Source organism: Rana temporaria, chromosome 3, assembly GCF_905171775.1.
Source record: "Rana temporaria chromosome 3, aRanTem1.1, whole genome shotgun sequence".
Lineage (NCBI taxonomy): Eukaryota > Metazoa > Chordata > Amphibia > Anura > Ranidae > Rana > Rana temporaria.
Genome location: NC_053491.1, coordinates 433,274,850 through 433,289,823, shown reverse-complemented (window position 1 = coordinate 433,289,823; position 14,974 = coordinate 433,274,850). Strand labels below are relative to the sequence as shown.

The 14,974-nt window shown below is 42.0% G+C and overlaps 1 protein-coding gene and 3 non-coding genes across 5 annotated transcripts in view; all 4 read left to right on the top strand.

Moving 5' to 3' along the window:
* The window catches only part of LOC120933259 (hepatic lectin-like), a 29,593-nt gene extending 22,337 nt beyond the window's left edge, over positions 1–7,256 (top strand). For both annotated transcript variants that reach the window (XM_040346375.1, XM_040346376.1), the window contains exons 6-8: positions 2,526–2,638; positions 6,774–6,935; positions 7,065–7,256. In XM_040346375.1, the coding sequence (XP_040202309.1) occupies positions 2,526–2,638; positions 6,774–6,912 (252 nt within the window). In that variant the 3' untranslated portion in view covers positions 6,913–6,935; positions 7,065–7,256. The remainder of the gene's footprint in view (positions 1–2,525; positions 2,639–6,773; positions 6,936–7,064) is intronic.
* Positions 7,257–9,433: 2,177 nt separating this feature from the next.
* On the top strand, positions 9,434–9,506 carry TRNAK-CUU. Its single transcript has one exon. It is a non-coding gene; the product is annotated as a tRNA-Lys (tRNA).
* Positions 9,507–12,054: 2,548 nt separating this feature from the next.
* TRNAE-CUC lies at positions 12,055–12,126 on the top strand. Its single transcript has one exon. It is a non-coding gene; the product is annotated as a tRNA-Glu (tRNA).
* Positions 12,127–12,821: 695 nt separating this feature from the next.
* Positions 12,822–12,893, top strand: TRNAM-CAU. The gene has a single exon. It is a non-coding gene; the product is annotated as a tRNA-Met (tRNA).
* Positions 12,894–14,974: the final 2,081 nt, after the last annotated feature.

Here is a 14,974-nt window from a genome sequence, read left to right as displayed (position 1 = left end):
ATGTGGTGCTGCAAGACCTATGTTACTTTCAGCAGGTGGTGCCACTCACTGAACATGGCCCATTTAAATTAAGGGGTTAAAACTGGTGGTAAGGAGATAATACAATGCCTCCTCGTCACAGGAGGGAATCTCCATGCTGGAAACAGACAGAATTACAGTTTTGACAAAGGTGCTAACATTTAACCCATTAGCTAAAATGTGTAAAGTTTCAATTTTTAGGTACATCTGCTATTCATATGTAGCACTACCCCCGAAGGAGCTGCTGGATATTTTCAGGCGGCATGTTACCTCTATCTTCTCGCCATCCAGGGTGGTAGATGAGAGTTGAGAAAGTTCAATGTCCACACTGTACACATCTTTTTCTAAGATTTATCTGTAGAACTTGGTAAGGAAAGAAGAAGTGATTGAAGGGGTGGAAGGGTAAACAAGTAGGTAGGTTCAGGTGTATAATTTCAATCCAGAAACACTCCTGCTTCCAGCAACACAGCTTTCATAGCCACTCTAACCAGAGTGGGTATTGCGCACTCGGATAGGTCCCTGTCACCGGCCTAGCAACCAGAGTGGCACACGGAACAAAGTACAGTCTCTGCCACAGACCTTCCTTTGAATGGAGACACTTTCGGTCCAGAATCCCCTAGCACAGGATTCAGCACCCGGACCGCCTCAGATAAATTTCTGTAGAATTCAAGTCTGATAGGCGATCACCATCAAGCCTCTCAGTACACAGTGCATCCTTTGATGAAGTTTCTAGGCCTCTCCCGAGATACCAGCCTCATGCTTGGTCCTCTCCAAGATAGGTCCTTCATCAAGCGGCTTCCTCCCTCCAGGACGGACAGCACAGGATCACCTTGAAACCGTAGACCCAGTCTGTTTACTGGGCCTACTCAACAGATCACAATCCCGGACCAACGTGGTCCCGGAGCCAGGATTGCACGAGCACGCACCCCTGGCCAGAAGGGCCACGAGTTGGTGGGACGACAGACCAAGGATCGACGACCCCGGTTCAGTGGCGTCTGTTCCTTAAGTACCCCTCCCCAGCATGCACAGCGGCACGACCAACCCCCCCTGATTGGCTGCTGAGGGGAGACACCCAATATCACCCTGACTTAGCTGCTGCCACCCTTGGCCTGGTGTGGTAACAACACCCCAGGCGAACAATGGTGGTCACTCTGAGCTCAGCCACAGCTGAAACAAAAGCCAAATTTAGCCAAAATGATATGTGTCTGAGTTAACGAACACTTAGAGTCCCTTCTAAATTTAAAGCAGCGCCAGCCCAACAGGAGCAGTCCGCTACACATAAATAAACTCAATAAGGCCCCTTTCAGACAGGACAGACCCCATCAAGCTGATCTGCCTGTTCAGTGGGGGATCTCTCTGCTGATCCCCAGTGAGCAGGTGGATGACAGGTCCATGTCTGCTTCGCTATGCAGAGCGGACATGGACATAGCCTGCTGTTCTCTATGGAGCAGTTGGATGGTCGCTGGATGGATGCCAAATGTATCCCCATGTCCGCGCATGCGCCGTAGACATTGGTGCAGTCTCTTCTGCAAATATCTCCTAAACCGAGTAGGTTTAAGAGATATTTCTTGTACCTACAGGTAAGCCTGATTGTCAGCACTACGAGAGGAGAGATAGCCACCGGAATTTCAAATACTCAGATCAGTGAGGCAGATTTTTGATGTCTGACCATGGGGGATTGCAGCAATCTGTTACAGCGGAACCAGTTGGGATGGGGAAGTGGTCCAGTGTAATGTCACCTAACAGATTTTCTGTAAAGGTTAACTTACACTTTAACAACCAATGACAGGTAGGGAGGCTGGGAGTAGTGGCAGCAAATAAGCCATTTCACTACACTGCATACAGGGATAGGTACTCTGCTTGTCTCTGTATGCCAACGTAGAATTGGTCTTAAAGTAGTTCTAAAGCCTTAAGGTTTTTCACCTTAAAGCGGTTGTATATCCCCCACTTGGTGATTTATACCTACAGGTAAGCCCATAATACAGGCTTACCTGTATGTAAAATGTATATCTCCTAAACCCGCACGCCAGCAGTGTATGTGGTCCACAGGTCTGGCAAATCGTGCCAGAACTTCAGAGCCCCTTGCCAGAATGGAGGGCTCCCATGCACATGCGTGGGAGTGACGTCATCGCGGCTCCGGACACTCACAGTGCTGGAGCTGGCAAACCCGGAAGAAATTCTGGGGGAACATGTCAGCCTCCTCAGCAAAACTAAGGTTACTTCTTGTTTGTTGGAACTGTATGTAATTATATTTAAATTTGGTTGATAGCACCACTTTGTAAATGTATTTATATTAAAAACTACCTTAATGGGCAGCAAGGAATTTTGGATCTGATGAAGGCCTATTTAAAGGGCAGAGCACCAGAAAATGTCTGTGGGGATTTATTGAATCCATCTGAATGTTATGAAAGGAGGATAGAACATGCTGAACCCCAACTTGTTTGACTTGAATATATCATATGTGAACACTTTTATTCTAGTAATATTCTTCATATTTATTTCTTTAGACCTTTATCAGTCGTCAAACAGGAGACCAACCTTACTGGATTGGTCTGAGTGATGTAGAAGAAGAAGGGAAGTGGACGTGGGTAGATGGGACAGACTATGCATCCTCATACAAGTAAGATGTACAGATGTATTGTCTTCTGTTGACACATCCACAATATTCTCCCTCAGACACAGTGTAGCATTGAGGTCATTACAGATGTAGAGGGATGAGAAACAGGAGACAGCTTGCAACACAAGTAAAGCCTCATATACACGATCCGATTATCCAACGGGAATTGTGTGATGGCAGGCTGTTGGAAAATCTGACCATTTGTATGCTCCATCGGACAATTGTTGTCGGCTTTTCCACGGACAAATTTCGGATAGCATGCTTTAAAATTGTCCGCCAACAATTGTGAGTTGTTGGATTATCCGATCGTGTGTACACAAGTCTTTCAGACAAAACTCCAAAGTAAAAACACGCATGCTCAAAAGCAATGCTCACCATAACACAAAATAGTTGCTCACAAAAATGTAGGTGTTGCTGAAAACTGATGACATGAATAAGGCATGGGTAAAGAAAAATCGCGCTAACCACACCAATTGTGATCAAAAATAAATAAATATGTGAAAAGGCAGCAAAAAGCGTGACAAAGCACAAGCATATATGGAAAAGAAAAAATGTTGCGCCAATCTAGTTGATGACATTCAAGTCCATTGTGAACAACACAAATAAATAAAAGAAAATCTGTGCCAATCTAATTGTTGACATTAAAGTCTATTATTAGCAACACAAATAATAATAATAATAATAATGAGTCCGAAAGTTGATTGATGATAATCTTGAGACAAACAACACCCAGTGCATCGATTTTGAGAGTGAGCCACCACCACATAGACAGAGGCTTACCAGATGACAGGTATATAACAGCGTTATAACACAATCCCCATCAGGATATCCAGGTATTATGGACACAGCACAGAATGGAATCCCATATACGGCTCAGATCCTCATAAGATCATCCACGGAGGGATGCAGTTGGAGCACAGACAGCACTGACAAAACTTTTAGGATCTTTCCGGAAACTCCACACCACAGCAGCTCAGCAGCATATCATGCAGAAAAGAAAGCTGCACATGGTGTAATACGTCCAACAGATAATTTATTAAAAGGATTAAAATCTACTTACATCAATGAAAAATGTATAGCAGCATAAAAACAAACGAATGCCGGCCGGCATAGATGGGAACCCTTCCTCCTCGTACACACGCGATGACGTCACTGCACGCCGTAACCCCTGGACATCCTGATGGGGATCGTGTTATAACGCTGTTATATACCTGTCATCTGGTAAGCCTCTGTCTATGTGGTGGTGGCTCACTCTCAAAATCGATGCACTGGGTGTTGTTTGTCTCAAGATTATCATCAATCAACTTTCGGACTCATTATTATTATTATTATTATTATTATTATTATTTGTGTTGCTAATAATAGACTTTAATGTCAACAATTAGATTGGCACAGATTTTCTTTTATTTATTTGTGTTGTTCACAATGGACTTGAATGTCATCAACTAGATTGGCGCAAAAAAAATTATTTTCCATGAATAAGGCATGATGGTGAAGAGTGGGAGTTTTTTTGGGGGAAGATAAAACTTATAAAAGTCCAATAAAAAGACACTGTTAATTTTTTTTCAGTTATGTGTGTGTTCGCTAAGTGTAAATACATTTTTACAAAAAAGAAATAAAAAAATTAAAGTGTTTAAGTACAGTATTTATTCGAGTATAACGCGCACACGTGTATAACGCGCACCCCTAATTTTCGATTAAAAATCGGTATAAAATCATTGTAATTGCCAAAAATCATTTATTGTATTTATTGTATGTCCAGCCATGTCCCCTGAATATCCAGCCATGTCCCCTGTATGTCCAGCCATGTCCCCCGTATGTCCAGCCATGTCCCCCCGTATGTCCAGCCATGTCCCCCGTATGTGCAGCCATGTCCCCCGTATGTGCAGCCATGTCCCCTGTATATGCAGCCACCTACTGTTAATCACAGCGGCGCGGGAACATTACAGACAGCGTTTGTTTGAACAGCTGTTTTCCCTGCCGCGCATAGACACTCCCCCTTGCTCGCGATTGGACAGATCCGTCCAAGGAGGAGTGTCTATGCGCTGCGGGGAAAACAGATATTCAAACGAAAGCTGTCTGTAATGTTCCCCGCGCCGCGGTGATTAAGGTTGTAGCGGCGTTGGTGGCGGCAGCGGTAGCGGCGGGGGGAGGGGGGAAGTATTCTATTCTAGTATCGGCGGTATTAGCGGGAGTACGAGTACTCCCGCTAATACTTGGTATCGGTCCCGCCACTGCCACCCTACCCCAGTCCTCGTTTATAACGCGCACCCAAACTTTGATTTCTTTTTTTGGTATAAAAATTTTCGCGTTATACTCGAATAAACACGGTAAGTTTTTGATTTTGTGTTGGGCCAGTTTGGGGCACAGGTTGGATATCTCTGCCGTAACCACTTCCCGACAGCCCTATAGCAACCTGATCCTGCACTTTGGGGTTTTGCGCGTGAGTGCGTGCCACCAGTGACTCGCTACCGCTGTGATTTTGCACAGCGGGAGCTGATCAGCCTGCCCCGTAGACTCGATGTCCTCCAGCACCCGCTGATCATTCTGTATACAGGCAGAATGGCAGTCTGTCTATGTAAAAACAAGGCAGATTGCCGTTCTGCCAGTACAGTAGGCATGGATCCTGTGTTTCTGAAACAGGAACACTGATCCATGTCTTCCACTAGTAAAAGCACCTCCCCCACTACACTAAATCACATGTTAAGCATGCAGTTGATCACCCATGATGTTAACCCCTTCCCTGCCAGTGTCATTAGTACAGCGACAGTGCATATTTTTAGCACTGATCGCTGTATTCGTGTCAATGGTTCCCAAAAAAGTGTCAAAAGTGTCAGTTAGACCCCTTTCACACTAGAGGCGTTTTTCAGGTGCTTTAGCGCTAAAGATAGCGCCTGTAAAGTGCCTGAAAAAAGCCTCATCTGCAATCCTAGTGTGAAAGCCTGAGTGCTTTCACACTGGGGCGCTGCGGTGGCAGGGCATAAAAAAAAAGACCTGCAAGCGGCTTCTTTGCAGCGCTTTAGGAACGGTGAATACAATGCTCCTAAAGCGCCCCTTCCCATTGAAATCAATGGACAGTGGCACTTTGCGGGTGCTTTTAACCCTGTATTTGGCCACTAGTGGGGGTTAAAAGCACCCCGCTAGCGCCCGAAAAGCATCACAAAAACAACGGTAAAGTGCCGCAAAAAATAGCTGTGTTTTACCGCTGATGCCCGTGCACTGTCAGTGTAAAGGGCTCTATGTGTCTGATTTGTCCACCACAATATCGCAGTCCTGCTATAAGTCAATGGTCGGCACCATTACTAGTAAAAATACATATAAATACAAATTCCCTCAATATATTCCATAGTTTGTAGACGCTATAAATTTTGTGCAAACCAATCAACATATGCTTATTGGGATTATTTTACCAAAAACATATAGCAGAATACATATTGGCCTAAACTGATGAAGAAACTAGATTTTTATTTTATTTTATTGGATGTGTTTTTAAAGCAGAAAATGAAAAATATTGTTATTGTCGGTCATTTTTTGTTTATAGCGCAAAAAAATAGAAAATGCACAGGTGATCAAATACCGCCTAAAGAAAGCTCTATTTGTGGGGGAAAAAGGGACAAACTATTTTTTCGGGTGCAACGTCGCAGGAACACGCAGTTGTCAGTTAACGTAACGCAGTGCTGTATCGCAGAAAATGGCCTGGTCAGGAAGGGAGATAAATCCTCTGCAGCTGAAGTGGTTAAAGGTTAGCCATACCTTTAGCTAACCCATAGTGCTTGGGGAATCCATGAACTTGCATTAAACAAAAGTTATATATAATGAAAAAATATATAAAAAACTATTTAAAAAAAGTTATTAGAAAGTTTACAAAGTTGTAGTTTTCCTTTAGGCTGGAATTGTAGAGTACCGCTAAGCCTAGGTTCACATCGGTGCAAACAGTCGGGGCCGACCGCATCTGATGTCTGTGCAATGCGAGTTCAGCCATACAGGCACCTATATATGTGTTTTTTAAACAGCAGTATGGCTGTCGTGAAGCCTTGCAGCTGCTTTATAAATGTTCCCCTGAAAGTAAGAATATAGAGTATTATAAAATGAAATACTGACCCGCCCAATCAATAATTTCATGTTTATTCTCTTATAGGGCCTGGATGCCCAATGAGCCCAGCGATAGTGATAAAAATGAAGACTGTGCTCACTTGTGGTTGAAAGGGAAATGGAATGATAAGAAATGCTCCCACACTGAGTATACGGCTCTCTGTGAGAAAAAACTTGGTGTCTAATCAACTTTACATGGAGCCTGCAGGTACAGATTGATGCAATCATATCCAAATTTTACAAAATGTATTGGCCTTATTTTTTCAGATTGCATTCATGAGCATATCTGTTCCAGTGAGTTGCAACCTGTGACATTCTCCTTTTTATAATATTTTAGGAGCCCCCACAGATCTGCCTGAGCCATGAAATGCTTTTGGTGAAAAGAAGTTATCTGTCACTTAAGAACACGAGTGATAAGCACAAGGTGCAGCGGTCCAAGAAAAGATTTGCCATAGTTTTGCCTGTAAATAAAACGTACTATGCTGCCTACGAAATTTCTGCTACAATAAAGATATAAATGAGAATTTTACCATTGTCTACATCTGTATCATTTTCTAATTTAAAGAATATGTAAACCCATAATTTCATCTTCCTGATAAGTGCCTGCTGTACCATGAACTTGTATGAAAATGTATCCTGTTCTGTTTGTATTGCTTCATTTGTATGAAATCCCTGGTGTTTCTGACACACCCTCTGCTTTCCCATCAAAAACTGAACACACCAGGCATGAGAGCACACCGTGGTCATTTCTCTAGCTGTGCTGAGAACTCAGCCTGCTCTCCAATGATCTGACTTGTCCTAAAATCCCTCCCCCTACCCCATGCACTGGAAAGACCAGTGTGCTGCTGTCTCTCCTTCTCCACCTCTCTGAGATCCTTATGCAGCTCAGAACAGAGATTTTAGTGATCACTTTTAGGAAAGGTGGGGAAAGTGTATTTATAATGTTTTTTTATATGTATACACAAATGTTTTGCCTTTCATTTCTATTTTAAAATGGTTGTAAAGACACAAGATTTTTTACCTTCATGCATTCTATGCATGAAGGTAAAAAATCTTCTGTGTGCAGCCCCCTAAGAATTAACTGAGCCCCCATCTCCATCCAGCAATATGTACGAGAGCCTTGCCTCTCCCGAGACTTATACTCCTGATTGGCTTCACAGTCAGCCAATCAGGAGATGGAGGGGAACAGGGCTGAGCTGTGTGAATGGAAACACAGAGCCAAGGTTCGGGAGCGCTCCTGCTTGGGTGCCCACACAGCAAGCTGCTTGCGGTGGGGGCACCCAGCAGGAGGGACTAGTCAGGAGCACCAGTGTTCTGTTGAAGAGTGCTAATCGCATATCAATGCTTTTGATCTAACCATATGTTACCTTTAAAGGCAGCCCATTCAGCTTAAAGCGATATTAAAGCCTTCCTTTTTTTTTGTTAAATAAACAAACATGTTATACTTACCCGCTCTGTGCAGTGGTTTTGCACAGAGCAGCCCGATCCTCCTCTTCTTAATGTTCTGTGAAATAGTGCCCTTTTTTGGAAAATGCCCGCTCCGGGCTGCGCATTGGCAGTCAGACAATAGCTGACGAGTGCCGACAGAATTATTCTTCAATTCTGCCACGCACTTCTGGACGTGTTCAGTGTTCAGTAAAAGTTATTTTTTTGTGTTTATGGGCGGGTCCAGTGCTGCAAAGGGACAATGTTGTTCTCCAATTCTGCCTCACACTTGTTCAGTGTGTTGAAGGGCAGTTTTTTTGGGGGTTAATGGGCGGGATTAGTGCTTTGCAGGGCGTATTTAGCTGGGTAGCAGAGCGGATTTGGCACATTTTTAGAGTGGATTTTGATGCAGGTGCAAGGCAGAATCATAGAATAACATTGTCCCTTTGCAGCACTGAACCCCGCCAGAAAAAGTTGACTATTGTCCCTGAGGCACTGCGCATGTGCCGTCACAACAGCTGATCGGGAAATTAGCTGTTGTGCTGTTCCGTACTGCGCATGCGCAGCCCGGAGCGGGCATTTTTCAATGGAGGACACTATTAGACTGAACATTAAGAAGAGGAAGATTCAGGCTGCTCTGTGCAAAACCACTGAACAGAGCAGGTAAATATAACATGTTTGTTTATTTATTTTTTTAAAGCAAGGCTTTAATATCGCTTTAAGCTGAATGGACTGTTTTATAAGGTGAGGGTTTACATATACAGTACTTTTCTTCCTTGTTAAATCTTACATATATGTTGAGCCAAAAAAATACCCAAGTCTCCACCACATTTAGAGGTAACATATGGTTAGATTAAAAGCATTGATATGCGATCAATTGCTAGAGCTAAGCTGCAATTTACATATTTGCATATGAATACACATGTCGCTCCCCATGCCACATGACAATGTCTACATCAGTTAACAGCTCCAATTACTGTACTGTGAGGTAGAGTCATTGTGTATGCCTAATCTATACTGACAAATTAAAAGAAAAAGAGAAAAAGTACTTAAAAAGAAGCTCCATCCAAAAGGGGAAGCTCCACTTGTTTGCACCCTCCCCTGCCATGTTTGGTACTATTTTGGGGGAGCGGGTATCTGGTTTTCACAGGTACCCACTCCCACTTCTGGGTAACATCACTGCAGCGATCTACAAAGATGTTTGGCCCCTCTTTCTCCCAACCTGCAGCCTTCTGGAACACACACAGGTCCCAGAAGACTGGAAGGCATTTTTTTACACTTGCCCGGCTAGCTCAGTCGGTAGAGCATGAGACTCTTAATCTCAGGGTCGTGGGTTCGAGCCCCACGTTGGGCGATAGCTTTTTTTCCCCTATACTTTAGGTTGCCAGTTTTAGCCATTACTTGTAGAATTCGAGCATTTCACATCACCCCTTCTCTCCCAAGAATTGTTAACAGAATATATTTTTGGGTGTAATCTAACTTTAGAAAAATATGTATTTTTAATTGCAGTAAAATATATGGCTCCTAATAAGCTCAGCTGAGGTTACCATAACATGTGTTCACTGAACTTTGGGCAGAGGTTGCCACCATCCTGGTGATTATATCTCAATAACTGTAAATTCCTCTTTTTTAGGACGTTTTTTTATGACCAATATGTACTACCAAATGGTTTATGTATAAAAAATATACTTTTTTTTATTTATCACATTTTAATCAAAAAAATGGAACCTTCCAGGTTACAAACAAGATAGGGTCTGTAAGGTTGTAAGTCAGAACAGGTACACTTTTTAAGTGTAGCTCCAGCCCAAAACTATTTTTAAGCTTTCTGGATAGCATAGGGAAGGGTTATCACCCCTGTAACATTTGTTTTGCTGTCTGTGCCCCTGTTCAGAAGATTTCACCTCACTTTCTGTCCCAATGACAATAACATTTTGAAAATTTTGGGTTGTTGTGGAAACAAGCCTTGGTGATAAAGCATCAGCAGAGACACCTTTTCCCCAAAATAACTCTCACAGGAGAGAATTTCCCTTCCAAGGGGTAGATTTCCTCTCACTTCTTGTTGTCTCCCTCCGTTTGTAAGTAGGAGTTGTTTGTAAGTCGGATGTTTGTAACTAGGGGACCCCCTGTACATTTCTAGTTATTTCTGTTTGAGATGATGATTCAAAAAAACACAATTTATTGTCAACTTTCTCTACATTACAAGGTGGTGATAGATAACCCTGATGAAGATATTTTCGAAACACATTGGATGTCCGTTTCTGTATTCAAACTGCCATTGAATCCTATGTGATTTACAGTATTATATGGTATTGGTATCACCACCATATAAAATGTGTGTTACAATGTTGAATGTTCAAATGTATGTTTTTTTTAACATGTTGGAGCCTCATGGAGGTCTCTTTTCTTTTAAAATGTAACTAATAATGAAATTGATATTTTATATAAATAAATCATTTGGTAGTACATATTGGTTGCTGTGCAAAAAGTCCTAAAAATTAGGAATTTCCAGTTATTGAGATAATATGTATTCATTGTCATGAAAATTGTAATAAGCCAGCCAGTACAGTGGTTATATTATTGACCTCTAAGGATAGGCTCAGGCATGCTCGAAACCCTGCACGTGCAGAGACACCAGGAAGTCAGGCAGGGTTTCGAACACGCCTAAACTTATCCTTATTGACCTCAGACATGAAATGTGTCCAGTTTTGAAATAGGAGTAAATGTATTATGTGGTTCATTATTTGATAATGACTCACTTGACAAATTTACTGCTAAATGAAGGCCTGATTCAAAAGTCTTTTGCATCAATTGCATTGTGTAACTACACCAATAAAACCTACATTTTACTAGTAACCACACACAGCTGTCACATGATACAAAGGAGACTTGCATTAAACATTAGGGTAGATACAATTAATTTACTAAATTCATGCATGTTAACAATGATTAGCTAAAAAAAAATGTAAACGCTACTTTGGGAAAGAAATACATGTGCCATGGTAAATGTTGGATTACTGTTTCAAGGAGACAATTGATTTTCAAAACATTTCATGAAGTTATTTTTATTTTATTTTTTTAAAATAAAGCAAAGTAGAAATATTTTATACATTTGCATGAACTAGTGAGTCCGCAAGAAATTTTCAAAGCTGTAGTTGAGTTAAAAATTTAGTTGGGGCTACAGTACATAACCTACCAATAAGTGTGGCCCATGTCCTACTGGCAGCTGCCTACTTTAGCTCACACTGGATATTTTTTTTTTTTGGATGGGGGATGACTTTCAATAGATCGCAGCGAGGTAGCTGCTCTGCTACGCACAAAACCCTGCCCCAGAATCAGGTCGTCTACGAATGATTTAGCACCGGGTTCCCAACGAACATGCGATGCGCTCTGGGAGAGAGGCGGCCCGCTTCCGTCCGCGCTCTGGTCCCGAGGCAAGCAGCACTACGCGCCGGCCCCTGCCCCGGCGAAGGGGTGGTGGGGGTCGGCTATCCCAGGCCAACCTGGGCTCCGCGGCACTGCAGTATCGTCACCTTTAGGGGGGATTCTGACTTAGAGGCGTTCAGTCATTCACACTGGATATTTAAAGAATTATAATATACAGTGACACCTTGGATTGCGAGTAACACGATTAACGGAGCTGATCAGAAATACTCAGTTCCCGAGCCTTTCAGAGGTTCTCAGCGTTCAGATGAGCTGTCCCCGAGGTTCTTTGGCGTCCCCCCACCTCTGGCCACATGCGGTATTGCATGCCATAGAAGTCTATGATATGTGAGTGTTTTGGACTAAGAGCATTCTCCTGGAGTGGATTATGCTCATAATCCAAGGTTCCACTGTAAATTGATTTTTAACAATGTAACAGCAAGTAAAAATAACATCGTTTGGATAGAGTGAAATTGCAAGATTCCCTGGTGGTCTAGTGGTTAGGATTCGGCGCTCTCACCGCCGCGGCCCGGGTTCGATTCCCGGTCAGGGAATGACTGTTTTTGCTTATCTACTTATTCAACCTCTTTATTTTTATCTTACCTCTATAATACTTCTATAACTCCATGTAGTTTCTTTGGTCTTTCCCCAGGCTGTTCAGACAGAGTTACTTGACAAGTTAATTTATCAATACATTCAGTTTTGATGTGTTTTAAATAGGACATTTCTGCATAATCTGTATGAGCAACCTAACAAGGATAGGTTAAACAGTACAAAAAAAAAAAACACTATTATTACCTAATCTTTCCCTATATATATATATACACACACACACACACACACACACACACACACACACACACTATATAGTGCCCTTTTCTTTTTTTATCTTCTAACGAATTGTCTGGAGGTGCCACCATATTGCTCTAGTACTACACAAGAGCTCCTACCTACAAAAGTTAATACAGAGGTAATGACTGTATGTAGTAGAGTGGCATAAAAGTCGATAGATCAAAATCATACATTTCTATGTTTTTCACAAAACACTGCAGCATTCTATCTGCTATGTACGTACCAGTTACCATAGTAAATGTTAATTTCAATAAACTAACATTTGCTTTATAGGTATGTGAAAGTCTTGATAAACAACATGAATTACAGCATGCAAATTTATTTTATAACATAACAGCATTGCAATAGAAACAACTGACCTACCACAAAGGCTAATAAACAGGCAAATCAACTATGCAGCAGAGTGGCGCAGCGGAAGCGTGCTGGGCCCATAACCCAGAGGTCGATGGATCGAAACCATCCTCTGCTAGGTATTTTTTGCAAAATATTGCAACAGCATTCTAGCTGTACTAGAAGTACCACTTATAATAAATGTTATTTTTGATATAACAATCGTTGCTTTATAGGCAAGGTGGATATAAATAATTTGATTTATTTATTTAAATAAAGAAAATCAGATTTTCTTTTACTCAAAACGGGTATTTTTAAATTTAAATAGATTATTTTGATTTTTATAAAATGTATTTTAATAAAATGCTTATGGGGTAAAAATCTAAATATAGGGGCAGATTCACGTACATTTGCATGGGAGATACGCTACGCCGCTGTAACTTACTTTTAAAAGCTTTGAATCCAGAAAGAATTTGCGCCGTAAGTTACGGCGGCGTAGTGTATCTCTCGCGGCGTAACGGCGCGTAATTCAAATCGGCGAGTTGGGGACGTGTTTCATTTAAATGAAGCGTGTCCCCGCGCCGAACGAACTGCGCATGCGCCGTCCCTAAATTTCCCGCCGTGCATTGCGATAAATGACGTTGCAATGACGTCATTGTTTTGACGTGGACGTAAATTACGTCCAGCCCGATTCACGGACGACTTACGCAAACGAAATAAAAAAAAATTAAATTCGACGCGGGAACGACGGCCATACTTAACATTGCGTACGCCACCAAATAGCAGCTTTAACTATACGCCGAAAAAAGCCGAATGCTAATTTGCATACTCAACGCGGATTAAGACGGGAACGCCACTCAGCGGACGCCGAAGAATTGCATTTAAGATCCGAAGGCGTACGAAGACGTACGCCTGTCGGATCTAACCCAGATGCCGTCGTATCTTGTTTTGAGGATTTAAAACAAAGATATGACGCGGGAAATTTGAAAGTACGCCACGCCGGCGTACTTCCTTTGTGGGTCTGCCCCATAGTTTTCTATTTAAGATGCATTAATCAATTGGTTTATTTAACATGAAATGGAGCTTAGTTATGTAGCATGAGGATGTATATTCTGCAATATTTACATTATTGGTAAACTCATTCAATGAATCCAAGCTCTGCAAGCTGAGATAACATGCACTGCATTGATGCAATCACACAATTTCATGGTAACCATGAGATAAAACAAAGTTTAGGACTATTCCTTTTATCCCATTGTTTTGCAAATCTATGTACACTATAAACTGTATGATTGAATCAGTTCCGATATTGCTGTTTTACTAACCTGACAGCTTATTATTGTAAATAGGAAACCTTCAATTTGTTTGCAAATATCAAAGATCTAACTACCAGCAAAAATGAGTCCTTTCATTTAAAAAACACCTGTCATTTCAGATCCATCATGGCAGTGTCTGTTAGCGGGCATCTACTCACCTGCTGCCGCCACGTCTATCACCTTGTTGTGTCATTGCCGCATCACCAGCTATCCCAATAACTTGAATGGGACTGTCGGTGAGTTAAAAGCGGGTCAGAGGAGGAGCCGCTGTGGGACAGAGATGACAGTTGCTCTTTAAAATTATGATTGAAATCAAGTTGATTTAAATCAAGCCTTTTTACTAGTGATTTAAATCAAATCCTCCCTGTTTATAGGTATGTGAAAGTCTTGATAAACTACATGAATTCGCAGCATACACTTTCATTTTATAACATAACAGCATTGTAATAGGAATATTTTACAATCCAGTACAGGCATACCCCGCTTTAAGTACACTCACTTTACATACACTCGCGAGTAAGGACATACCCCCGAGTGTAAAGTGCCTTACAAGTACTGTACAGACATTTTGCAGCCGCACTAGAAGGAGCTGAAGCTTCGAGAGCATAGTCCGCCCTGTTCCAGTGTGCCCCTGACACCCCCACTACAGCCCCTGAGACCTCAACTACAGCTCCTGACACCACAAATACAGCCCCTGACTCCCTACTAAACCCTAGAAGTGAAACAAGGTATTGTTTCACTTTAAGTACATTTTCATTTTACATACATGCTCTGGTCCCATTGTGTACTTAAAAGTGGGGTATGCCTGTATAAGCTTACTTAAAAAAAAATGTGATTCCTACCTGTCTGCTGGCCATCACTTTCCAAATGTTCCTGGACCATGCATGCTTTGCAGCTTTGCCTC